Here is a 26,390-nt window from a genome sequence, read left to right as displayed (position 1 = left end):
GTCCTGATGAAAGTCCACAGTGGTGGACTGAAACGTCGATCTCTGGAATAAAAGGTTTTTTTACTTTTTTCAACATTTAAAGTCCCTGAGTGCTGGCTTTCTTTGAACTAGATAGATAGATATAGATATATAGTCCCTTAAGGAGATTACTTAGAACCTTTAATAAATATAAAAAAAATTATAGTCACATAACTTACATTAAATGGTATACAATCCATATAAAAAAACACAGCCAGGACACTGTTTCTTCTTAATGAATTTGTTTTGGTGCCATTTCAGAGAATCAGCAATGTTTATATCTGTCCATAAACACGCTAGTCAGACATCCAGTCACTAGTGGAACTTTCTTATTTTTTAGCTAATGAAAGTCTTCACACTCGCATCGTCATGCACAGCATGATGTCACCAAATGCTATGAATGCTCCTTGCAGAAAAGCACTTTATTCAATCTTCTATATCAGAGGCATCTGATTGGCTATGGGCAGAAACTGCAGAAAATTCAAATAGAAATATTGGATTGGATATACAAACAAATAATTTCAGTAGAGGAGGAGTGACTGCTGGGGCGGGAGGCTGGGTTACTTGTGAGTAAATATCTCCCTAAATAGAAACCGAAAAGGCTGCTGAAAAAACAGAAGCCTCCATACAAAATTATTGTCTTGGTGAACAGAAATTACATCTTGGCTTGTATGTTTTTCAGAATATACAATTTTGTCAAATATTTCTATTCTATATATTTTGTCTCCAAAGTAAAATAAAATTGACAATAAAAATGTAAAAATAGCACTTTATTATACAGAAATTGCTGAATACAAGTAATACCTTTAACAATATTAAGAATAAATATTCTGCGGTGTCAGATATATATTACAGTCTTGTTATTTTAGTAAACTGTGATGTGTCCATTTAACATTCTGGTGTTTGTTCATTACACTCTAGTTGAAGTGAATTATAATCTGAATTGTAAAATGTAATCTACCATAACAAAGCTGTGGCTATAGATAATCTGTAAATATGTTTTTAGATCAGTATACATTTTGCCGTTTGGATTTCAATTCACTACAATTCAAAGTTTATTGAGCATAAACCCCCTTGCATTCCAGTGTAAAAAGTCTAAATTTGTTTAAGTGGACAATGCAACTGTGTGATACATTTTAATACCCTAATACATTTTATTAGGGTGATTTTTTATTTTTATAAAACATGACCCTTTAGTGATTACTTAGTCATAAAAAACATTTTTGTATCTACACAAAACACAAACCATCACATAAAATATACCATTCTTTTTTCCCAATAATAGCCTCATGTATATATACATATAAGAAGAGATCTAAAATGGGGGCTTGATGTACAAATTAATCTTGCATCAGAATATGACTGAATACACCTTTTGCAGATGCCCATGATTGTTTTATGATTAAAAATTCTATAAAGAAATTGAAATAACACTGAGAAAGCATGGGAGCTCTTTTACTGCAGAGCAATTCGGTATATTGACTTAAAATACTTTAAAGATACCCACAAGCTCAGTGCAGGCAAGACACCTTAGTCACAACAAAAATACCATCAAACATTTTTAGAGCCAGAATAGCTGCCACCTCAATCACATTTCAACAGAAGATTAGTAATAAACAAACATAAGACAAATAACAGTAACATTTCATCAATTATCTCTCACAATGTTTTCTTTGTGAGTTATTAATGCTACATGCACCATGGAGTCTAGATTAATAACTGACAAAGGGATTTGTAGCAAATCTTGGGAGCGGTGTATAAAAATCAATTGGCAACATTAAAAATATAAACATCTAAATACTTTCTATTTCAAACACAATTCACTGTTTGGTTGATAAACAATATTTACAAACACTATCTCCTACTTACTAAGGCACCTGGTGGCATTGCCATGAATGGGCTTGCACGCATTTGAGGCTGCAATCTTTAGTGACCAGGGATCAAGGAGACGGTTTGCTCCCATAATTAAATTAAAGTAGTTGAGTATCAAAAAGATGTGCAGAAATCACAGGTTTAACACACTAACTGTTCTACAATTTGTGTGATAATGGTTATTTTTTTTTCACTGCCATTTTATGACAGTGAAAAAAAAACGTCAGTCAGTTGACATTTCGAAGTGCCAGACCATTATGGATAATTACAGCTTTGGCACTCCAGTGTGACAGCCAGAGGCGTAACTAGAAACCAGTTACCCCCCGCCACCATACGTCTACCCCATATGTCTCCGACCCACATGCAGACACATACATGTAGACACACAAACACACACACTCATACACATACACACAGAGACCCATACATACAGACACACACTAACACACACAGATGCAAAATGTTTAAGTCACCCTCCTTTTTCCTACCTTTTAGGTGCAGGAGGGTGACTTTCCCTGGGGTCCAGTGGCTCTGGCTGATGGGAGTCAGAGTACGCACTCTGACTCCTTCCTCCCACCCGGCTCCCGGTGTTTGCTGGGAGGACTGACCAAGGCAGTCACTTCCTCCCAGCGTGGCAGCGTCTGACATCTTCAGAGGGGGCCCAGTCGCTCTGTTAAAGCGCAGCACTGACCAAGCCCCTGGAAAAATGTATTTCCATCGGTTGGCCCTAACAGCATGGCCCCGGAGGTTACACCGCGCAGGCTGGGGCCACAACACATGGCGGCAGGCACCCGGTCGCAGGGGTTCACAGTGCGGCCGGGGCCCCTGGAGTGACGGGCCTGGTCACAGCTGTGACCCCAGCGACCGCGGTAGGTCCGCCACTGGTGACAGCTCTATTACACAGGAACTCATTGCACATCAAGGGGAACATTCCTAGATTTAATCTTGTAAACCAGACCACAGGATACCCCCTTGTGGTAAGACAACCTCCAAGCCCGCCTCAAAGGTTATGTAATGTTTATTGATATAAGGGAATAATTGTTAATCACTGCACATTTTGACAGTTTGTGAACTACATTTCCAATGATGTTTAGAAATGACAGACAGACAGATGTACAAAAGTATAGAATATAGTCTGCCAAACTGAAATCTGCCATTCCAACTGTTTACACATGGCCAAGTCTTGGGGGTCCTATTGGTGTTCTAGGAACAGGAAGTATACACAATGAAGAATTAGCAAGTTGGCAAAAATTCACTATTTTGCCACTATTTCATTTTGATATTTGAAATTGATATTTAAGAAAATGTTAATTGTAAGAGAACAATATTTATACTTGTTTAAACACATTCCCTTAGAGGTAACAGTCTCTTTCATAACTTCTCAATTGCCCAGTGACTTATCTAATGAAATGGAGATAACAAAGTGCAATTAAAAGAAGAAGAATCCACCAATTTACAGCAGCCATCCAATGAGACCAAGCTATAATTTCCTCCAATGGAAAAGTTTCCTGGACCACCAACAACAGTCCTAAAAATGGAGACAAAAAAAGTGTAACTACCTTAAAATCAAGTATGAAAATGATAGATAATACAATGGCTCTGTTTCCATGCATGTCTTCTACGAACAAGTTATAAAGTTGAAGAAGCATATAGCAGGGGAACAAACAAACAAAAAAAATACAACAATCGTAAAATACCAGGTTTAGAAAATAACATGGATGATTTTTTTTTCTTTTTAGCAAATTGCTGTTGGTTACTTTGTAACTTTGCATTGTGAGTTCAAGAGTCCTAAATTCTAGATTTCACTGAGAACAAAGTACAAAAAAAGAAGAGGGGATGTAACATGTATATTTGCGTAAAGAAAAGGTACACCAGTATTTTATGGCAGTGTAATTCCTAATAAAGCTGGGACAATAACCCTTAATTTTACATATATAAATCCAAATAGGTTATGGTGGAGAACAATTGTGATTGAAGACCCCTTCCACCTGAAGTCTGTGGATAGTCAATACAATGTTAAACAAAAATCTGCAAACCAGTCAAGCCATAAGACTTGCTTTTCCCACAGAAATCACAAATCTGCAGTGATGTTACTACCGCAAAGGATTCTGGGTGAGTATATGCAAATTAGTGGAACAAAGAATCACATTTTTGCCTCATTCCATTTTAAACATGAATTCATTTGAGGCTGTGTTTGCATGAATTCATTTGAGGCATGTCATGTGTCCTTAAGGGGTTAAAATGGAATGAGGCAAAAATGTGATTCTTTGTTAAACTAATTTGCATATGCTCACCGAGAATCCTTTGCAGTAGTAACAACACTGCAGATTTGTGATTTCTGTGGGAAAAGCCAGTCTTATGGCTTGACTGGTGTGCAGATTTTTGTTTAACATTGTAATATATATATATATATATATATATATATATATATATACTGGGCACTGTTGTTCAATATATACTGAACAGTTTACATTGTGTAATATTTATAACAAATATGAAATAATTAGACTTACCCCAAACCCCAAATAATTAGACTAATCCTCAAATTCCCAGACTGGCACGTGGATATAAGTTTTTCTGTCTTAATAAAATCTTTGTCTCCCGTGTGAGTTATATCACATTCAGATATTGGCAAACCTAGCATTAATATGATTATTTTGGTACTTTTGTATTTTAGTTTATTTTATAAAACTGTGCATAAAAAAGAGTTACTCTTTGGAGTAAGTAGCTTTGTACTTACCAAATTATTAATAGAAATTGTCTATATGGCAAAACAATGTACTATTTTTGCATTTATAATTAATTCCCACAATTATTACTTTATTATTTAAACACCACTAGAGATGTCGCGAACATAAAATTTTCCTTTTGTGAACGGCGAACGTGAATTTCCGCAAATGTTCGCGAACGGGCGAACCGGGCGAACCGCCATAGACTTCAATAGGCAGGCGAATTTTAAAACCCACAGGGACTCTTTCTGGCCACAATAGTGATGGAAAAGTTGTTTCAAGGGGACTAACACCTGGACTGTGGCATGCCAGAGGGGGATCCATGGCAAAACTCCCATGGAAAATTACATAGTTGATGCAGAGTCTGGTTTTAATCCATAAAGGGCATAAATCACCTAACATTCCTAAATTGTTTGGAATAACCTGCTTTAAAACATCAGGTATGGTCGCCATTCCTGATCGCTCCTCGCATACCGTGTAAACTACACCCAAAAACCGCAAGAAAAACCCGTCAGAGCCCAAAATAAATCGCGGCACTGCAAGCCGGGCGACAAGCTGCATCCACTGGGGCCTACCACGCTTCACAAACCCGAGGCCTAGAAACGTTCCTCGACAGCTTTCTGGAGGCACAAGACGTAGGAGAACCAGAGTCTCAACTGTCAACCCTGCAACCACAAAACCTCCACTTGGGACGCAGATCACAAAAACCCGACAGGGACATCGGGGCTATGCTCCAACGGCCGGCGGCACCTAAAACTCCGCAGGCGGAGAACCCACAGCCTGAATTACCACAGAGTGCTCCACGGGACACGCCACCTCCAAACCAACCGACGAGCCTTCACCTTACCGACAGCTCAGCCCCGACGACCAAAGGGGATCTTAAAATACTCCTGGCTGACCTGCATCAAATGATGGCGGCGGACCGAGCACTTCTGCAGACGGAAATACAGGCCAACACAGACCGCATTAAGGCCGCTAAGGGTGATATTCAAGACACCCAAACCGCAGTGTCCAACTTCAACAGCTCAATACAGCAGCTACATACCCAGCAGTGCAACCTCTCACAGCGGGTGGCTAACCTGGAGGACCAACAACGCCGCAATAATGTTAAGATTAGGGGCATCCCAGCCGAAATAACAGCGGAGGAACTACCGCATTACACCCGGAGGCTGCTAGCCACTATCATGCCACCCGCGGTGACCAAAAGACTCATCCTAGAAGGGATATTCCGTATCCCAGGCACAGGAACCACCACCACAGCGCGGGATGTCATAATCCGCTGCATATCTGCCACCGACAAGGCCCACATCATGGCTGCCGTCCGCAGAAAGACGCCCCTACAGTTTGAGGACTCTCAGCTAACCTTTTTTCAAGACCTCTCCAAGGCAACACTTCAGTGGCGCAGATCACTGGGAACAGTCACTACTCACCTGCGGTCCTCAGGGGTGCAGTATCGCTGGGGTCCGGCGGGCTCCCTCATGGCAAAGAGCAACGGAGCTACACACACGCTGCGCACGCCTGATGACACAACCGCATTTCTGGAAGCGATCGGTCTGCCACTACCTACCACACAGGCACCCACCGATGCCCCCGACAAATCTGACAGATCCTGGGACCTAGACAACATAGAGTCCTTCGTCCCCAGAAGCTCTGCAACACAAGGGACTTGACTGCTCAGAGCCCTAACAGGACTTATGCTACCAAAATGGTCCAAAGAACATAGCTATGTGCAGAAGTTAAAAGGGCTCATTGTTATGCCTTAACCTCCTGTTTTAATTTGTTATACCTTAATATCAGATTACTTTACTATTATTTTTAATATCTCTCAACTATACACAACTCCAACGACTTTGTTTAGTCTGTTATTTTTATTTTTATTTTTTTTTATGCTTCCTAGGCCTTACACATATCTGCCTCACATACTCTAGTGTTGTATAGATGTGAAGCTGGTGGTCTCCACCGTTATCACGTTAACTCATGTCTAGAAATCACCTGTCACTAACGTTCCAAAGCTCAGAGTTTAGACATCTATACAATCCTATGCCTCTCTCTACAAATACGCTTAGAACTTAGGCAGTGCATAAGTGTAAAGTGACTTCTGGCAAATAACATACCCAAGCTGCATGTTAATACATGCCTTAAAAGAGCCACTCTTGTCATGCATGCTCAATCTCCAACTGGCCCAAGCAATACCCATGCAGATTACAATGTCAAGCTATATACTCACTAACCAGCTATTACCTGGCATTTCTTTTAAGTACTATATTGGGCTGATGCGCATCAACCCTGGTTTGTTGGTACAAAGTTCACGTTTCAGTTAAATATCCATGCACAGCTGATGGCACCTAATGGTCAGGGCACTTGGTCCTAGTATAAACAATGGAATCTAGCCTGCCTGCACTGACCTCAGGCTTATATCTCAAACCCTAGCAGTATCCACTACCCAGATGCCACTGCAGAATGTGCCAACTATTAATTTACTCTAGACTCAATGTACTGTTTATTTTATATCACTTACTGTAATGTGTTAGATTGTTTAAGCTCAATAATACTATAAAAATGTGCATTGCCTTGCATGCCACTGTTCTTACTACAATGTCAAAGTTTACGCTGTTGTGGCGTCATTAAATCGCTATGTAAACACCTGCACAACAAAATAAAGAATAAAAAAAAAAAAAAAAAACATCAGGTATGATGTTGTATCGATCAGTTAGTGTAAGGGTTACGCCTGCTTCACAGTGACAGACCAAACTCCCCGTTTAACGCACTGCAAACAACCGCAAACAGTCCATTTGCACAACTGCAAACTCCCCATTTGCACAAGGTTGGATACCAAGCTAGCCATGTCCCGTTCCTTGTCCTCACTGACGTCATTGAAGGTCTCTTCCTCCACCCAGCCACGTACAACACCAAGGGTCCCCGAAAGGTGACAACAAGCCCCCTGGGACGCCTGCTGTGTTTGGTGTTCCACCTCCTCAAAGCCACCTTCCTCCTCTGACTCCTCTTCTTCAGACTCCTCTCTCTGCGTTGCCTCTCTCTGCGTTATTATAAGGTGTGTTAAGTAGTACTATTCTTATCAGTTTAATCCCTGTTACGTCCCCTATCAGGGGACGTGTATATGGCATTGATTTTAGGAACCGGGAGATGGAAAAAGATGCTTGGTCGGTCCTCCTACTTCAAATTTGTGGCACTGTGTGTGCAATCTAATGTGCCACCAGATAGGAGTGGTGTGTTAAGTAGTACTATTCTTATCAGTTTAATCCCTGTTACGTCCCCCTCATCAGGCCTTTTTTAGTCGAATGTATCGCCCACGGTCAGTCCCTTCGGGATCCATCCCTCATTCATCTTAATAAAGGTGAGGTAATCTAGACTTTTTTGACCTAGGCGACTTCTCTTCTCAGTGACAATAACTCCTGCTGCACTGAAGGTCCTTTCTGACAGGACACTTGAAGCGGGGCAGGCCAGAAGTTCTATTGCTAATTGGGATAGCTCAGGCCACAGGTCAAGCTTGCACACCCAGTAGTCAATGGGTTCATCGCTCCTCCGAGTGTCGATATCTGCAGTTAAGGCGAGGTAGTCTGCTACCTGTCGGTCGAGTCGTTCTCTGAGGGTGGACCCCGAAGGGCTGTGGCGGTGCGTAGGACTTAAAAAGCTCCGCATGTCCTCCATCAACAACCGGTCTGTAAAGCGTCCTGTCCTTGCCGGCGTGGTCGTGGGAGGAGGAAGATTACTTTCACCTCTTCCCCTGTTAGATTCCCGTTGTGCTGTGACATCACCCTTATACGCTGTGTAAAGCATACTTTTTAATTTATTTTGCAAATGCTGCATCCTTTCCAACTTGCAGTAATTCAGTAACATTTCAGACACTTTCTGCTTATACCGGGGGTCTAGCAGCGTAGACACCCAGTACAGGTCGTTCTCCTTCAGCCTTTTTATACAAGGGTCCCTCAACAGGCACGACAGCATGAAAGACCCCATTTGCACAAGGTTGGATGCCGAGCTACTCATGTCCTGTTCCTCGTCCTCAGTGATCTCACTGAAGGTATGTTCTTCCCCCCAGCCACGTACAACACCACGGGTACCAGATAGGTGACAACGAGCACCCTGGGATGCCTGTTGTGGTTGGTCTTCCTCCTCAAAGCCAAATTCCTCCCCTGACTCCTCTTCCTCACAATCCTCTTCCAGCGTTGCCGCAGGTCCAACAAGCGATGCTGATAAGGCTGGTTTCTGGTGGTGATGGTGACCACAACTCTTCCTCTTCACGCTCATCTACGGCGGATCCAGCACTCTTCGCAGGGCACGCTCCTGGAAGAAAACAAATGGTATGATGTAGCTGATGGTGCCTTCGGTGCGACTGACTAGGTTTGTCACCTCCTCAAAAGGACGCATGAGCCTACAGGCATTGCGCATGAGCGTCCAGTAACGTGGCAAAAAAATTCCCAGCTCCGCAGAGGCTGTCCTAGCACCCCGGTCATACAAATACTCGTTAACGGCTTTTTCTTGTTGGAGCAGGCGGTCGAACATTAGGAAAATGTCGCAAATCAAGCGCCTCACTGGCATGTTGTTTCGCCGCTGGATATCTGAAAAGTGCACCATGGCCGTGTAGGAATGCCTGAAATGGCCACACACCTTCCTGGCCTGCTCAGGACGTCCTGTAAGCCTGGGTACTTATGCACAAAGCATTGTACGATCAGATTACACACATGTGCCATGCACGGCACATGTGTCAACTTGCCCAAATTCAATGCCGCCAACAAATTTCTTCCGTTGTCACAAACCACTTTGCTGATCTCCAGTTGGTGCAGAGTTAGCCACTGATCCACCTGTGCGTTCAGGGCGGACAGGAGTGCTGGTCCGGTGTGACTCTCTGCTTTCAGGCAAGTCCACCCCAAGACGACGTGACACTGCCGTATCCGGGATGTGGAATAGTACCTGGGGAGCTGGGGGGGGGGGGTGCCGTTGATGTGGAGCAAGACCAGCAGCAGAAGAGGACTCAGCCGAGGAGGTTATGGAAGAGGATGGAGTAGGAGGAGTAGAGAAGGTGGCAGCAGACCTGCCTGCAAGTCGTGGTGGTGTCACCAACTCCTCTGCAGAGCCATGCATTCCATGCTTGGCAGCCGTCAGCAGGTTTACCCAATGCGCAGTGTAGGTGATATACCTGCCCTGACCATGCATTGCAGACCAGGTATCAGTGGTCAGATGGACCATTGCCCCAACACTGTGTGCCAGACATGCCATTACTTCCTTTTGTACAATTGAGTACAGGTTGGGGATTGCCTTTTGTGCAAAGAAATTTTGGCCGGGTACCTTCCACTGCGGTGTCCCAATAGCTACAAATTTTTGGAACGCCCCAGACTCCACCAGCTTGTATGGTAAAAGCTGGCGGGCTAAGAGTTCAGACAAGCCAGCTGTCAGATGCCGGGCAAGGGGGTGACTGTGACATTGGCTTCTTATGCTCAAACATGTCCTTGACAGACACCTGACTGTGGGCAGATGAGCAGGAACTGCTCAAGGCGAGAGACGGAATGGCGGATGGTTGAGAGGGGGCAAGGAGGACAGCAGTGGTTGACGTGGCTGAAGATGCTGGACCAGGAGGAGGATGGCGGCTTTGAGTTTGTGTGCTGCTTGTACTCCTGTGTTGATCCCATAGGTGTTTGTGATGTGCGATCATGTGCCTTCGCAAAGCAGTTGTACCTAGGTGGGTGTTGGACTTCCCACGACTCAGTTTCTTTTGGCACAGGTTGCAAATGGCATCGCTGTTGTCAGAGGCAGACACACCAAAAAAATGCCACACTGCTGAGCTCTGCAATGACGGCAATCTGGTGGTGGCAACAGCATGCGTTGATTGGCGTGCTGTCTGGCTGACCCCGGGTGCCAATGCATGCTGTCTGACTGTGCCACTAGCTCCTTGCAACGACCTCCCCCTGCTTCCAACTCGTCTCCTCCTCCTCTCTGTCTCCCCATCTGAACTTTCCCCCTGTTCTTCTTCTCTTCTAGCGGGCACCCATGGACGCATCGTCATCATCAACCGCTTCACTTGTATCTGACAACTGAGCAAAGGAAGCAGCAGCGGGTAAAACATCATCATCATCACACCGTACGTCCATGTGTGTAATGCTGCCTAACTGAGACATATCCCTGTTATCCACATCCTCTGGCAATAATGGTTGCGCATCACTCATTTCTTCCAACTGATGTGTAAATAACTCCTCTGACAGATCAAGTGAAGCGGCTGTGGTGCTAGTGTTGGTGGTGGCGGCAGGCGGGCAAGTGGTATCTTGAGAGGTGCCCGAAGCTAAGCTGGAGGAGGATGGTGCGTCAAGGTTCCGAGCGGAAGCTGTAGAAGATTGGGTGTCTTGTGTTAGCCAGTCAACTATGTCCTCAGAACGTTTCAAGTTCAGGGTACGTGGCCTCTGAACACTGGGCATTATTCTAGGGCCAAAGGGAAGCACAGCACCACGACCACGACGGCCCCTGCGGGGTGGCCTGCCTCTGCCTGTCATTTTTTCGATTGATGGTACTATGCGTGCAAGCTACTGTGACAACAGATATGAGTGGCACTGTGCACTGGCAGAAGTTGGCAGAGTAGACGCTGTAGGCCTGACACACACGCTTGCAGACAACTAACTGCTATTCAATCTATTACAGTCAAAATTGAATTTTTTTGTTAAATGTACACTACTGTTACACCAGATATGAGTTGCACTGGTGTGACACTGTGCCCTGGCAGGCCCTGAAACGCACACGTGTGAAGGAAACTGACTGCTATTATATTACAGTCAAAAAAGTGTTTTGTTTTTTTAAATGCAAGCTATTGTGACACCAGATATGAGTGGTGGCACTGGGCAAGTGGGCACAGTATACGCTGTGAGCCTGACACACACGCTGGCAGGCAGGCAACTGCAATTAGATTACACACAAAAAAAAAAAAGCAGACTGATGTTCTAGCCCTAAAAAGGGCTTTTTGGGGTGCTGTCCTTACAGTAGAGATCCGTTGAGTCCTTCAGAACGGTAGTGGACACTGAATACACTAGCCTAGCTATCGATTTCCCTATTAAATCAGCAGCAGCTACACTGTCCCTCCTCTCACTAAGAATGCAGCTTCCGGAGGGGCAGGGCCTAGCTGTCATGGAGGAAAGACGCACTTCGTGTAAGCTCCCTCAATATCTCACTTTAAGCAGCTATCAACAAGCGAATTTCACCCCAGAAGGGGATGACCCAGCAATGTTGCTCCTACCTGACCAACCCGACATGCTTAATAGCGGTCAGCAACTCGAGTCTTACTTACCTCCGCGTGGCAAGTGTGGCCTGGTGCTCACCGGGCGGGAGAGGCGGCCGATCTCCCGATCCTGGGATTCCCAGGAGCAGTTACTTCCTGGCAGGAGCTCCGTTATCCCCCCCCTCGGACCGGTGGGGGTTATCCCAGTCCACCCCGGAGGCACAAACAGAAATGCAGAGCCTGCCCCACGTCAAGCACTCGCCTCCACCTTAAGCCACCACAATCCTGCACCGGACGAGAAGCACCACCGGGACAGATCCGACCACCCGACAAAACAAGCTTCCACCACCTCAAGCCGCGAACCCGGCACTCAGCCAGAGACTTGCCTTTGTTGTTCCAGGTATCAGGGACTCCCAGGGTCTGCACCTGGCGCCCAGAAGGGATCGGATGAGCACAAGCAGTAAACAGCAGCCTGCCAAGCATGTCCCACTATAGCCGATCCCCCACACCATGCCTTTGATCACATGAACTGCTCTCTGCACATTAACTAATCCTAAAGTAGCAAGCGTTTAAACATGTAATTATTTCACCTCCTAAAGAATTTATTGTCGTAGTTCCTTACATGCCTTTACCTTAACCGTTCATGTATTATGTTATTCACTAGTCTCATCTCATGGGGCGACTCACACTTGATTTATAACTAGTGGTGGAGCTGCTGATATAAATACACAGTTGATAACATGCAAGCTACACCCTAAATATGACAGCCATCTTTCACAACAATGTACTGCTATATACTCATACCCTCAGTGCAATTAGCCATGATATACGCACGTTCAGCCTAGCATGCTCAAATATAACACACTTCTGTCTAAAAAAAATAAATTAAAAAAAAAATGCAGCTTCTGAATGAATCTAAAATGGATGCTGTTCAGGAGGTGGGAGGGAGGGTCTGCTGCTGATTGGCTGGAATGTGTCTGCTGACTGTGAGGTACAGGGTCAAAGTTTACTCAATGATAACGAATAGGAGGCGGACCGAACATCGCATATGTTCGCCATCCGTGGTGAACGTGAACAAGCTATGTTCGCCAGGAACTATTCGCCAGCGAACTATTCGGGACATCTTTAAACACCACATCTAGTGTCATAGTACTCACCGATTGTAAAGTTCCAGGCAGCAGTCATTTATTGCTACAGTCCTTTCTGGCAAAATCGATGAATTAAAGAAGGCATTTTGTAAGATATCTTGGCAAGTGTTTTGTAAAACCGGAGCAGTTAATATTCCTGAAAATGATACAATGATGCATTAATTTTGTTGAAGGTGACATTAAAATTAGTAAAACGCAATGTACACTATAATCCCCACTTCTCTATCTTAAAGATGCTTTTTAAACTTATATTTAGAGGCATATGAGGCTAATTCCACAAGAATGCTCAGGTCCCACAACTTTGGAGGGTCCTAACACAAATTTAGACATTCACAAAACCGAATATCTATATTATCACCCACACATCCCTGAAAAGGCCTATAAGGCTGAGATCATGGTTTGTGGTTGCCAACTTGCATTGTGGATCTGTACTTCACTTTTGGGTCTGTTATGCAAATAGTTTAGTTTCTCTCTGTAATGGCACAAGATCAGCTAAAACCAGCTTGAGAACTGAGCAAACCTTTGGTAATTATGGTGTCCTCTTAATTACATTTTTCAAACCATTTTAGAATTGTCTCCCAGGTGCCCGCACTGAATCCAGTCTCCTCCTTCTCAGTGGAGGTCTTTATAGAGCTAAAGTAATAATAAGCACACCCTCTTTAAGCATTTAATCCAATTTATTTTCAGTAATTTAATTTTAAGAGTACCAGTATTTGTCGTGTTTAGGACTCTGTAGAAAGTATATATTGGAATATATAGAATAACAATTCACTATTAACGCACCTGCAATGCAGGCAGTCATGAAGCAAGCCACGGTGCCAGCGATCATTGCTCTGATGGCACCAGCTGCAATATCCCCTTTTCTGCTTGGAGCCATTGAACCTGAGAAAAATGTAAAAAACATATATAATTGTTATACGTGGGCATGAAACTAATTCCCTCAAGTATACAACAATATGAGTTTGACAATTCTTTTTCTGTCTGTTAAAATAGTCTTAAAAAATGTGGAAGTGAAGATTTTAAGAGAGAAATCAACTTCCCCGATTTTCCTACTCAATGTTTTTGGCGTGTCAAAATAAAAAAAACGAAATAATGATGTTATTATTTTTATGACAAAAAAAAATGCACCAAAGGGGCCTGTTTTAATATCACTTTTAAACAAAAATAGCATAAACCCATGCAAAAGTACCGATAGAGGACAATATAGAGAGGTTCAGTGAGGTTAAATTTGGGCGTAAGTAAAAACACAAAAATTTGAGCGTGCCTGGGTCAAAAGAATCACAAGTAATTTCACACACTTCTTAGAAATGCACAATGTAAAAATGCATATGGATTACATCCACCCAACAAATGCACAGTAAATTGTTTTCATATGATCATACTTAGTCCTCCAATCGTAATTCCCAGAGAGCCAAAGTTTGCAAATCCACATAAAGCATATGTTGCAAGAGTTTCAGAACGAACCTGTTAAAACAAGAATCATATTAACAGAAAGAATGATATTGTATATTAAACTTAAAATTATAAAGACCCGGTGTACTTTGAACAATCTTTTTCTATATATTTTATTCATTTCTACATACAAATATTATCTCACAAAACAAATGATCCTACAGCTTCCAGAGAATTTGCACTAGTCTAGAGGTGTTGAGCTATGTTTGCCAGATAATCTTTCTTACTGTTAAAAAGTAGACTTGGCCATTTGTTTTTGTGCAAATTGTTTTTCAGATGAAAATCGTCTCATTTGTACTAATTCTGAATGGCAAGCCAACCGAACGAATGTGTGCCGAATGGTATACTTTTTTTACAGCATTTGTTGATTCGGATGACGAGGTCAACCTTTTGCATCACAGATAGGGAGGGACCTGATCTGCATTTGTCCAATCAGCTCACTCCTGTGACATGATGCAGAAGGGTCAGTTGCCACACAGTGCATGACTGACAATATCTGCCTTCCGTGCTAGTTATATTTGAGAATAATACAAAAAACAACAAAAAAAACTAGCAGCATAGAAATAAGATGTGGCAAACTATGTCGAAACACTCCAAGGAAACTTTAATTAAAGCAAATACTCCTCCGAATAGCAGCTCATAAAGCTCCTGATTTATCATTTAACATTTACACCAACAAGACAATGTGGGAAAATGAAAAAAAAAAAGAAAAAGAGGGGGCGGGCCAGAAGCTTGATGGTGGCTGGATGCACTTCATGGAAGCTCCTCACTCAATTTGACTATCTAATCGACAAACAGATTACCAGCTTGCCTATTCAACAATACTCAAACCTTGATGATCTCTGGCACAGGTCTCGGTGCCCTGAAACACTCTTACAGAGGGACAATACACGGCTTTTACTCCTGAGAACAACGTCCTAGTAACTGGGAGAGGCGGCTGATCTCCCGACACTGCATCTACATCTCCTATTGTGTTGCATATAGCCCCGTTATCCCCCCGTGGACTTATGGGGGATATGCCGGTCCCCACTGCTTACCTGACACAAGCAGAGTGACACCTGGATAGAGGAGTTTCAGGACGAAAACCTACAGGCCACATACTAGTGCCCAACACGCTAAGATGGCTGCTCTATCCCCTGAAAACTGGGCCTCCCGCGAAGAGCGCATCGAGCAGGCCTTTGCTCAGTTCTGGGCACAGTTTTAGGCCAGAGTCACTGGAAATGCACAGAGGCAAAAGGCAACAGCTGCACCGCAACAAACCACTGTGGGACAAGCCTTTGACTGCCCACTTCACAGACCAGCACTGCCGCGATGCCACAAGTGAAGAAGCGGAGAAGGAAAGCAACTCAACTCCGGAAGAGGCGCTCCAGGATCTGCCGCTACTCACCTGAGCCTTGGTCAACATGGGGAAGCATCCCTAGGCACTACTCACACTCTTGGACGACAGCTATCCACTGTTGAAGCCAGCTACTTGTGAGAAGCTCACGAGATCTCATCCGGACCCTCAGATGCAGTCGGACCAGTGAGGAACACGTGCAGGACTGTATTAAAGCTTGGAGCTGGTTGAGTAGTTCACATGAGAGCCTATATCCTATACAACCTGTGGGCAGGCAGCATGGATCAGTAGGCACAGGCTGAGCCTGGGCACTATTCCTCTGTAGGCCACAAGGCTCCAACAGAGCAAGTGTTGTTTCCCTGCATTTCTGTCCAATCACTTTCATAATCTATATATAAAGTTCTCACACATGTTTAAATTAGTTGTAGACACCAGTGACATTATTTTCTAGCTAGTATTAGCATTGAACCACTCATGGGCACTCTGCCCTTATTTAGCCTTCCTATAAACAACCAGTACCTTAGTCTAGCATTTAAGCCTAATGTTCTCTTGGATATTCACTAATGGCAATCATTCTTCTTTCCTAAATATTATAAAAGAAAGTTGACGCTTCACTGTTCTGTCACATCAAGCCTGTTTCTAATATCTTTTGCGATGCGCCATAGTGCACAATGCTATATATATATTTTTTAATCAATGCACAAAAAAAATAAAAAATAATAAATAAAATAAAAAATAGGAGAGAAAAAAAGTCTGTGTAAGTTCTATTTCCAGCGGCTCTTATTCTAACAAAATGCAAAGACAACAATAAAAATTCACTAATTTGATGGCATGGTCGCAGGGTTAGGCTGGATCCATCCCAGGTTCTATTAAATGGATTAACAAGCGAGATTATCTTTTTGGCATGTAAGAATCAAGGTGATTTTTGTTATACTTCCTCAATGGATCCAGCTGGGTTTGTAGGTAAACCTCATTGTTGTAGCAGATGAGATGCTGTTTGTGGCGTAAATGCTGTGGTATATAAACCATCTCTGAAAATAAGTAATTTTTCCGGATATATTGCACATGCTTGGGCTCTGAGAATCCTGGTTGCTGAAGCAAATTGATTCCTTAGCTGTACAATTCGACAAGCCTGCAAAAATGTGCAATTGAGCAAAGTGTGGTGAAAGTGCTGAAATGCACTGTGAACGTTTGATCATTTCAGCCTTTACAGTGTAAAAATGTAATTGGGTAATTGCATCTCTGGGGGTACCCAGGGGTGCCTTTGTTGTCCTGGGGAGCCTGTGCATTAGATCTAAGATCATATGTTCTTATATCGTGTTGGAGATCCATTAGGAAATCTTGAACAAAAAAAAACTAAGCAGGTCTGCCGCCTAAACTCCTCTGGAATCCCTCTTATGCGGAGGCTATTTCTCCTGGCCCTATCCTCTAAATCATTAGCTTTAACTTAAGTGCTCGTACTATCTTGCCCAGTGCCAGGTGTTTATCAGAAAGGGAGTTGTGGGGGATAATAATTTTGTCCGTCTTCTCCTCCAAATTATTAGTGAAAGAAGTTCTCCTAATTACTTCTTAATATCTGTAACCATGGATCGCCTCATATGTGAAGCAGTCAGAGGCCCTTGTGGAACCACAGCTTAGATTGGGTGGATGAAGCAAACCCAAAACATGCCTGCTTTGCTAGCTCTATGCCCTATTTAGAGCCTGACATCTGGAAAGGTAGATGAGTATGTTTCTCGTTGCAAATCACTTTATTTTTAATCAAAAAGGAGCCTATCTCCACAGAGATCTCCTAAGACACCTCCTGCATCCGCATCCCTATTATCGGTTTCATTCCTATTTAAATCATAATCATAAAAGCTAAAAAAAACAAACAAAAAAAAACCAGACCTTTTTGTTTTATAATAAAAGAATATTGTAATTTTTGCTTAATTTTAATCTTCAACAGTTTAGAAGATACTGGTAGCTCCCAAGTTCTCCATTCCCTCCCTATGCCATCCCCTAGTTTAATTTCCCCTAGAAGTGGACAACTGGAAATAAAATTTAATAATATGACAAAGTTAATTTGCAAGAAGGAAAAAATGAGATATACATCCCTCGGGAACCCTCAAAAGTCGCTGGGGCCTACCCGAGACCACGCTGAGGAGAGGCGCCTGCTCTTCCAAACAGCAATGGCAAGCACGGACCCAACAGCTCCCATACCTCCTACCCCCCCCCCTCCCCCCCGTGGACCGACGTGGGTCATTCCGGTCCCCCCTGAACAACAGGAGCAACGCGGCAAAGACACACCGCAAACCGGTAACGCAAAGAGGAAACTCGGCAGAAGAAGCTCCTAAAATGGCAGGGGTAGCGTGCTTCCTCAGCATCCTAAGCAAGCAGCCAGAGGTGGAGCACCAAATAGACAGGGCTTTCCAAATATTTTTGGGAGAAACTGGAAGCTCTACTGTCCCCAGAGTTGGTGCCCGACAGCCGACAGCATACTCACCTAAGCAGAGCCAAACGATAGAAGGCACAGTCGCCTCATGCACCGTGCCGCCCAGTGGGACGGAAGCAGCGAGAACTTAGCAGACAGCAGGTAACCGGAGTCCCAGCAAGCGGCAAAAAGAGCAAGGCGACAGCCTCCGGGATCCGGGAAGTAAAGGTGCAGAAGCACACCAGTCGGACATCCCACATACCTGACGATGGTGGTCCGTCACCGGGAGGAACGCAGAGGAGACACGCAAGCACCGCACCAGACCTGACAGGCAGAAATCGGAGCAGCATGACCGTGCCTGCTGCAGCCCACGCTGCGCATCGAGCAGCTGAGTGGCTGCACACATTGTGGGTCAAAGCCGGAGTGGTCACCCAGCGCAGGGGCATCATGGAAAAGTTCTACCACAACAAGGATAGAGGCTGTCTGACATGGGGAAACAGACAGAGTACAACACTGAAGCGCCATCTATACCCCGCAAGGCGTCGGCTGATGACATCAATACTCAGGACCTTGAGGTCTCTTTTCTTTTTTCATCTTATTTTAAATTTTTCATTGTTAATGCCAGTCTTTGGAGCAGGACTCATGCCTGGGGGACCCCAGGGAACTTTGTTGCTTTAAACAGCATGCCTAGGTTTGTCCACCTGAAGTATTAAGCACACAGCTACTGTTCGTTTGATATTCACTTAATCTTCTTGTTTAGCCTTTAATACTTATAAGTCATATAACGGTCATTCCTTTTTTCTTTTATTCCCCTGTTATTAATCCTTTGAATACACACTGGCATTTGAGGAAAACGTCAGAAGGAGCTCAGAAAGATCCCAGATAGTCTAGCACTCACCCAACAGTAAAGAGCAGCAGTTTTTTTTTTTTTTTTAAATATTTTTATTGTTTCCACAATATAAACGCATATATCAAACTGATTTGTGGTAAAGCAGGTAGTTGCCCACGCAGGGGCATAAGCATCAGGGTACGAAGGTGCAAGCATTTTATCGCCTACGCAGAGGCGGGTTTGTCATAGCCTGTGTAACATAACATATTGCTTCATAATCAGTTGCAGAGGCTTGATTATAGTTGAGTGATTAAGCTTTATCACAGGGTTACCTTAGCACATGGGCAAGGGGACCCACCGCATCCGCAGCCGCGGGAGATCCCAGGGCCGCCCGCCATCTGTCATCATCCTCCCGGACCGCGCCAGGCCTCCCGCCGATAGTTCCCACACGCAGCGGGCACTCGGGGACTTACCGGCCCACAGGACCCCCACCACCTAGAGTCCGTGTACCAGCTGTCTCCTGCACTCCCACCGCGACACAGGATCCCTGGCAGGACAGGGCGAAGGCCATCATTTGTCTCTCCCTTCACCGGCCACTAAGGGCTGGTGCCGGCTATCCTCTCAGCTACCGGTCTGCCGGAGGCCTCCGTACTCCAGACCCCCAGGGCTCTCAGCATTGGGGACATTCACCTCTAGGCCCACCACAAAACCCAGAGGTGACGGCTCCCCATCCACGGCATGGCCCAGTCCCAGGGCCGCAACATCAGGCCAGCAGTCCCCTTGGGCTCCGCAGCCGCAGCCCGCCAGGCCCCACCGCCCACATGCATCGTCACCAAAGTCCCATCTGTCTCGTGGGTGTCAGTTCACTAGGGAGGCCTCCCCAAGTGAGGCAAGTCATCCGAGCATGCAGAGGCGGTTACGTTCATAATAGTTACCGGGTGTTCCCCGGAGGCTGAGAATGTCCCACTTCTTGTAGGTTCCTAAGTTAGAATTCAGGCGGGCCAGACGTAGGCTGCCTTGCCTGTATTGGAAAGCAGCGTAACCTCCATGCGGCGAATCCCGCCATGGAGCGTGCCACCTCCAGGAGGCCAGGATCACCCCCGCCGGCCGGGGGGGGCTGAACGGGGCCGCATCGCAAGCCCGCACTGTCTTCCGTGGGGGCCATCACATCCGGTATGTTTCCTTATCTGGCCAGATGATCGGTTGCTGGTTCTCTCTCAGCGGCCATCTTAATCCAGGTTGGTGATGTCGTGTAGGCCGGAGTGGGCCATTGCAGTGTTCCCAGTACGTAGTTGGCGATAATCTGGTACCGAGTTATAGCTTGAGTGAGTCTCTATATCATTATGGCAAAAAATCCGATTATAGGGCAGTCTGCGTGCGAGTGTAGTGCCTTTTTCTGGAGATCAGGCCCGGAGCTTCAGTGCTTTGCTGCCATACAGCTCGGCGGCCCGGCCCCGCCCCCAAGAGCAGCAGTTTTGTACACACTTTAGGCTGCGCCAAAAATGCCTTTTAACAGTCACACACAGCACTCAGAATGTTTACGTACCTTTAGTATGTTACTAGCCTATGTTCCTAAGGCCTCCTAGCCTAAACACTCACAGCATAAAGTATTTATGCATTATTTTGTAACCAGCTATTGCTATACTACAAATCGTGTCAATACAGCTTACCTATACTAGCATAGCTGACCTAGCAGTATTAAGCGTTGAGCATCTTTTATCTAAATCTCACTCTGAAGAAATAACTGTTTAGTTAAGCTTGAAAAATATATAAAAATTGTGCGAATTATCATGCCACTGTATAACGTTTGAGAATCTTGAAATACGCCATTGTGGCGCCTGTTGATACCCTGTACCCTCCTGCACATCAAAAATAAAAGAATATATAAAAAAATTGCATAATTATTAATGTTTATTTTAATACATACCGACATATATTGCTTTATTCCATCTATATAGAGAGCACCACCTTGTTTTCTCTTTGTAATTAGTCCAGCTAAGTATTCATAAGCAACAAACTCATTAAAAAACGTCTTGTAACCGATAAGTTTTCCGACTATGAAACTGTCTTCCCAGTCCACTCCCATCATGAAAGAAAATGGCATGAAGACATAAGAACAGATTACCTAGTGAAAAAAAAAAATCTATGATTACCAAATTCCTTTAAATAGGAAGTATGAATTATGTAAAATGCCTTGAGGTACAAAATCGGTCAGTGAGATCCCTTTTAAATAGTTTGAAAGCTTTCTGAGAAGTACAAAATTATCCCTTATACAAAAAGAGCATGACTTTTTATAGGAGGACTATAAAATATAGTCTATCATATAAATTAGACTTGTGCAAAAATGATTTGAGCAGGTTTAATGTTTGCACAAGTCAACTTTCTATATAGTATAGAGTGGGCACATATGATTGGGGGCAAGGGATGGATCCCACACATGGTGCACTCAGAGCATCTAAGAGAAAGTCCTCTTGGGTGCAGGCATTTGTGAATGGAACTGCATTGAAAAGGGAATAGTGTAATGACCGTATAAGACAGAGGATAGCAGGAAGGTAAAACAGAATTACCTTAAAGAACTGAAGAGTGGTGCTGGTGATTTGTCAAGGTAAAACAGGTGCTATCTTGGCTCAAATAGACAGTCTATTGGTTTCCATGGTGATCATTCAATATTTAGCACTATTCACCAAAATAGAGCCTGTTTTTTTCCTTGAAAAATTAAAGGGACACTGTAGGCACTGTTACAGCTTCATCTCAATAAGGTGGTTTTAGTGTCTGATTGAGTTGGGCTATAGGCCATAGTATATATTTGGATTGTCCTAACAAAGCACAGACGTGGTTTAAAATATAGCTCTCAGTAATTGGACTGCTTGAGATTAATGTGACAAAATGTATTTAGACATCAAATCAGTCTGAAGTTATTCAATCATGGATTTACTTACTATACATTAAACTGCAACATTCAAGCTTTGATAACCAAGTTGTAACTATATAATTATTAAAATGTGGTTATTTAGCCATAATTTGTTAAATCTGCTACAACTCACAGTTTAGTGAATAGCCCCATCTAAAAGTATAGTTTAGGAGCTAAAATAATTGAAGCAATGCAGCTACCGTGCCATTTCTAAATGTCAACTATAAATGCTCCTAGTGCGTTTATGTAATTATGGAAGTTGTACTTTTGTAACCGTTTGTGCTGTAATGGAATATAGCCCAATTAGTGTGTATTTATAGAAATTAAGGACAGGAATTGCATGATTGCCTGTTAACAACATTTAATTAGTATGATGAAGGAAAGCTTGTATATCGGCATCATTACTATCTTTTCTTTCAGTGAGTTAAGAGGTGAACACGAATAATCATACCTCAAAGCTCAGCTGTGGATAGTCAAACATATTTCCCAGCCAGGAGAGGACAGAATTGCAGAAAGCCAATAGTGAAAGGAAGGCCATCAAATTTACTGCTATGTTTGCCACCAAAGGAATAGAGGCAGAAGCACCTTGACTTGCAGCTTCTAAAATGTTTCTAGCATCCCTGGATGAAATAAGGAAATATATTAATTCAGGCCATGTACATATGCATTATATAGTTGTCTGGAAAACTTAAAAAAGCTGGTTCACTTTAAGGATTCTATTCACTAAAATCCAAACTGTAGCAAGCTGATATCTGAATGGCAAAATATAGGTTACAATTGGCAGGCTGTGACTATAGAGGAGGTTGAGAATTTTTCCAGTTCAGTTTCTTTAAAGGGACACTATAGTCACCAGAACAACTACAGCTATTTGTTCTGGTGAGTATAATAGCTCCCTTCAGGCATTTTAATGTAAGCACTGCCTTTTCAGGGAAAAGGCTGTGTTTACATTGCCCCCAGGGACACCTCCAAGTGGACACTCCTTAGATGGCCACTGGAGGGGCTTCCTAGCTCAGGGCTGCACAGTAAGCAGCTGTTGAGATATAAACTAAAAGTGCTCTCATAGTGATGTAACCTGTTATACATTGTATGGTTAAAAGGAGTGTAAATAAAGTTTGTTGTTACTCCTTCCTTTCCCTCAACCCCTTAAGACCGCAGCCAAATGTACAAGTTGTGATCCAAAAAAAACGTAAACAAAACCTGGCATTTGCGCTATATGTCTGTCCAACCGTAATTCACCTCTTTCATATTAAATGCACCCACACTTGTTATATATAATTTTATTCAGGGGAAACAGGGCTTTCGTTTAACATCAAATATTTAGGCATGGAACATAATTTAATATGAAACCAATATACAAAAATGGGAGAAAATAAGAATTTTTTAAATTGTTTTAGTTCTACGTGACATTTTAACTGGGAATGTCAAAATACTGTTTGCTTTTACTGCAATACAATACACATATTTGTATTCAGCGATGTCTCACGTGTGAAACAGTAACCCCTATGTACAGGTTTTATGGTGTTTTGGGAAGTTACAGGGTCAAATATAGCGTGTTACATATTTCAGTTTTTTCACATTGAAATTCGCCAGATTGGTTATGTTGCCTTTGAGACCATATGGTAGCCCAGGAATAAGAATTACCCCCATGATGGCATACCATTTGCAAAAGTAGACAACCCAAAGTATTGAAAATGGAGTATGTCCAGTATTTTTTAGTAGCCACTTGGTCACAAACACTGGCCAAAGTTAGTGTTAATATTTGAAAATGCAAAAAACTAATTTGAATGCAAATTTTGGCCAGTGTTTGTGACTAAGTGGCTACTAAAAAAACTGAACATACCCTATTTGCAATACCCTGGGTTGTCTACTGTTGCAAATGGTATGCCATCATGGGGATCATTTTCATTCCTGGGCTACCATACGGTCTCAAAGGCAACCTGGCGAATTTTAATGTGAAAAAACTGAAATGCAAGCCTTATATTTGACTTTGTAACTTTTGAAAACACCATAAAACCTGTAAATGAGGGGTACTGTTATACTCAGGAGACTTCGCTGAACACAAATATTAGTGTTTCAAAACAGTAAAACGTATCACAACAATTATATCGTCAGTGTAAGTGCCATTTGTGTGTGAAAAACGCAAAAAATTTCACTGTCACTGACGATATCGTCGTTGTAATATATTTTACTGTTTTGAAACACTAATATTTGTATTCAGCGAAGTCTTCCGAGTAAAACAGTACCCCCCATGTACAGGTTTTATGGTGTCTTGGAAAGTTACAGGGTTAAATATAGTGCTAGAAAATGTAATTCCCTGAACTTTCGGCCTGGGTTGTCAGGTAGGTCCTGCAAATTTTAATTAATAAAATGACCTAATTATGTAAAATTATTACATAAATATATACGTAGAATTATTATATATATATATATATATATATATATGTATATATATGTATATAATTGTTTTTATTATTTTTATTTATATATAGGTATATATATATATAGTGATATACGTATATACTTATGTATATAGATATATATATATTATTTCGTTCTACATGTATTTTGATATCAATATATATATATATTAATTTTAAAATACAGTTAGAACGAAATGACGCATGTTTATATATTTTTTATCTATTTATTTTTTATTATTTTTTAATTTTATTTTTTAACATATTTATATATTTATTTATTTTTTATTATATATAAATATATATAATGAAAATTATATATATATATTTAATCAATATCATTGTACGTGTATTTTGATATTAATATATATATATATATATATATAATTATGTATATATTAATATTAAAATACACGTAGACAGTGTATGTATATTTATGTGTATATGTGTATATGTGTATATATATATACTTAGATCATATATATAATAAATATATATATGATCTAAGTATATATTATTTAATTTTACACTTATTTAACATGTTTTATTTTATTTTCAGGCAGCAGGGGGAGTACCTGTCATTACAGGCACTCCCCCTGCTGGCACTGCCTTGGACGGCTATGCCGTAAATGTGATCGCGAGGTCCTCGCAAGGACCTCGCGATCACATGGCCCTGGGGGGTCGAAGAGGACAGAGGGGGACTCCCTGGGCTCCCAGGTAATTCCCCCATACCGCGATCGCCGGCGTGGGATCGCCGGCGACTGGGTAAGTACATAAGATCGCAGGATGTTCTATGCCGTCCTGGGGCGTTTAGAGCCACCAAAATAAGGACGGCATAGAACGTCCTGCGGTCTTAAGGGGTTAAACAGGAAGCAGAAGCTGAGCTAGTTACAATAAAGACACAGAAGCAAGAAGTACCTGTGTGATTTTTCCCTCCATCTTTATATAAGGTTATTTATATTTACCCGGTTATCCTACCCTAATAATTAAAATGGCAACAGCAGCCCTGCCTTTCAGCATCCCCACACTCTGCATGGAGACACTGGATTTTCCTCATAGAGATGCATTGATTCAAGAGTAGGTTCTGATTGGCCAAAACAGCATTTGACCCAGCCCTATGCCGATTTTAGCCAATCCAATGCTTTGCCCCGTGTATAGCAGCCTAATAGAGATAGATACCCTGTCTGGCTAGCCCCATTAGGGGCAGACCAAGCTCAGAATACTGTCAAAGCTCTCTGAGTTTGGGCTGATTGCCCTGAGATTACTTATGCAGTGCATTGTTTTATTGTGTTCCCGCTGTGCTGACTGGGAACAAAGATGAGACATTGTAGGGGTTCTGGAGTTCAGAATATCTTTTTCAAAGACGACTTTTTCCCATAAATCATTACTTGGTATTATTAATTTTCAAATAATACGATGATCATATGATTCTACTTACCCTTTTTCCAATGCAAGTCCATTTTTCATATTAACTTTTACAGGTTCTGTTTCTGGCCAAAAAAGTTTGGAAACAGCCAATGCTGCCGGAGCAGACATCACCGAAGCAGTTAACAAGTGGGAAGAGGACACCTGAAATACCAAAATAAAAAATACAGCTTGAGAATCAATTATTTTTTAAACACACTAGAGATTGTTTTAAAATAATATTTTGCGTTCTGCTAAGATGACAATGTCACCAATTAAAGGAACAGTCCAGTCATCATAACTTATCCTTGTTGTCTAAAACATTAAGAGGGCCCAAGCTATGGCTGCTTACATACAAACCCTAGTACCAGAGCCATTCACTGTGAATAAGACTGTGGATACGCTGATAACAGCTTTAGTTTGTATCAACATATTCAGAGATTCCCATTATCAGATACAAACAAAATAAAGCACTGTGCTTACAGCAGCAGTGGCTTAGTATCTAACAGCTCAAAATACATAGTAAAAACAAAGAGAACGTTACCTGCGCTCTGGCCTAAATCCCTATGTACATTTAAACAAAATAGAGGCTCTTTAGTTTCATTCCAATGGCCATTTGAATATAAGATCATCTGCCACGTCAAG

The 26,390-nt window shown here is 42.6% G+C and overlaps 1 protein-coding gene across 1 annotated transcript in view; it reads right to left on the bottom strand.

The window, feature by feature from the left end:
• Positions 1-789: 789 nt before the first annotated feature.
• SLC28A3 (solute carrier family 28 member 3) overlaps positions 790-26,390 on the bottom strand; it is a 77,967-nt gene continuing 52,366 nt past the window's right edge. Inside the window, exons 12-18 of the mRNA XM_063454990.1 lie at positions 25,780-25,910; positions 22,376-22,544; positions 20,941-21,138; positions 14,369-14,450; positions 13,770-13,868; positions 12,996-13,122; positions 790-3,418 (exon numbers count right to left, since the gene is read on the bottom strand). Of these exons, the coding sequence (XP_063311060.1) occupies positions 3,292-3,418; positions 12,996-13,122; positions 13,770-13,868; positions 14,369-14,450; positions 20,941-21,138; positions 22,376-22,544; positions 25,780-25,910 (933 nt within the window). The 3' untranslated portion in view covers positions 790-3,291. The remainder of the gene's footprint in view (positions 3,419-12,995; positions 13,123-13,769; positions 13,869-14,368; positions 14,451-20,940; positions 21,139-22,375; positions 22,545-25,779; positions 25,911-26,390) is intronic.

Source organism: Pelobates fuscus, chromosome 5 (assembly GCF_036172605.1).
Source record: "Pelobates fuscus isolate aPelFus1 chromosome 5, aPelFus1.pri, whole genome shotgun sequence".
NCBI classification, from domain to species: Eukaryota; Metazoa; Chordata; class Amphibia; order Anura; family Pelobatidae; genus Pelobates; species Pelobates fuscus.
Note: the sequence above shows the minus strand (reverse complement) of the source record. Positions and strands in the feature narration are given on the sequence as shown.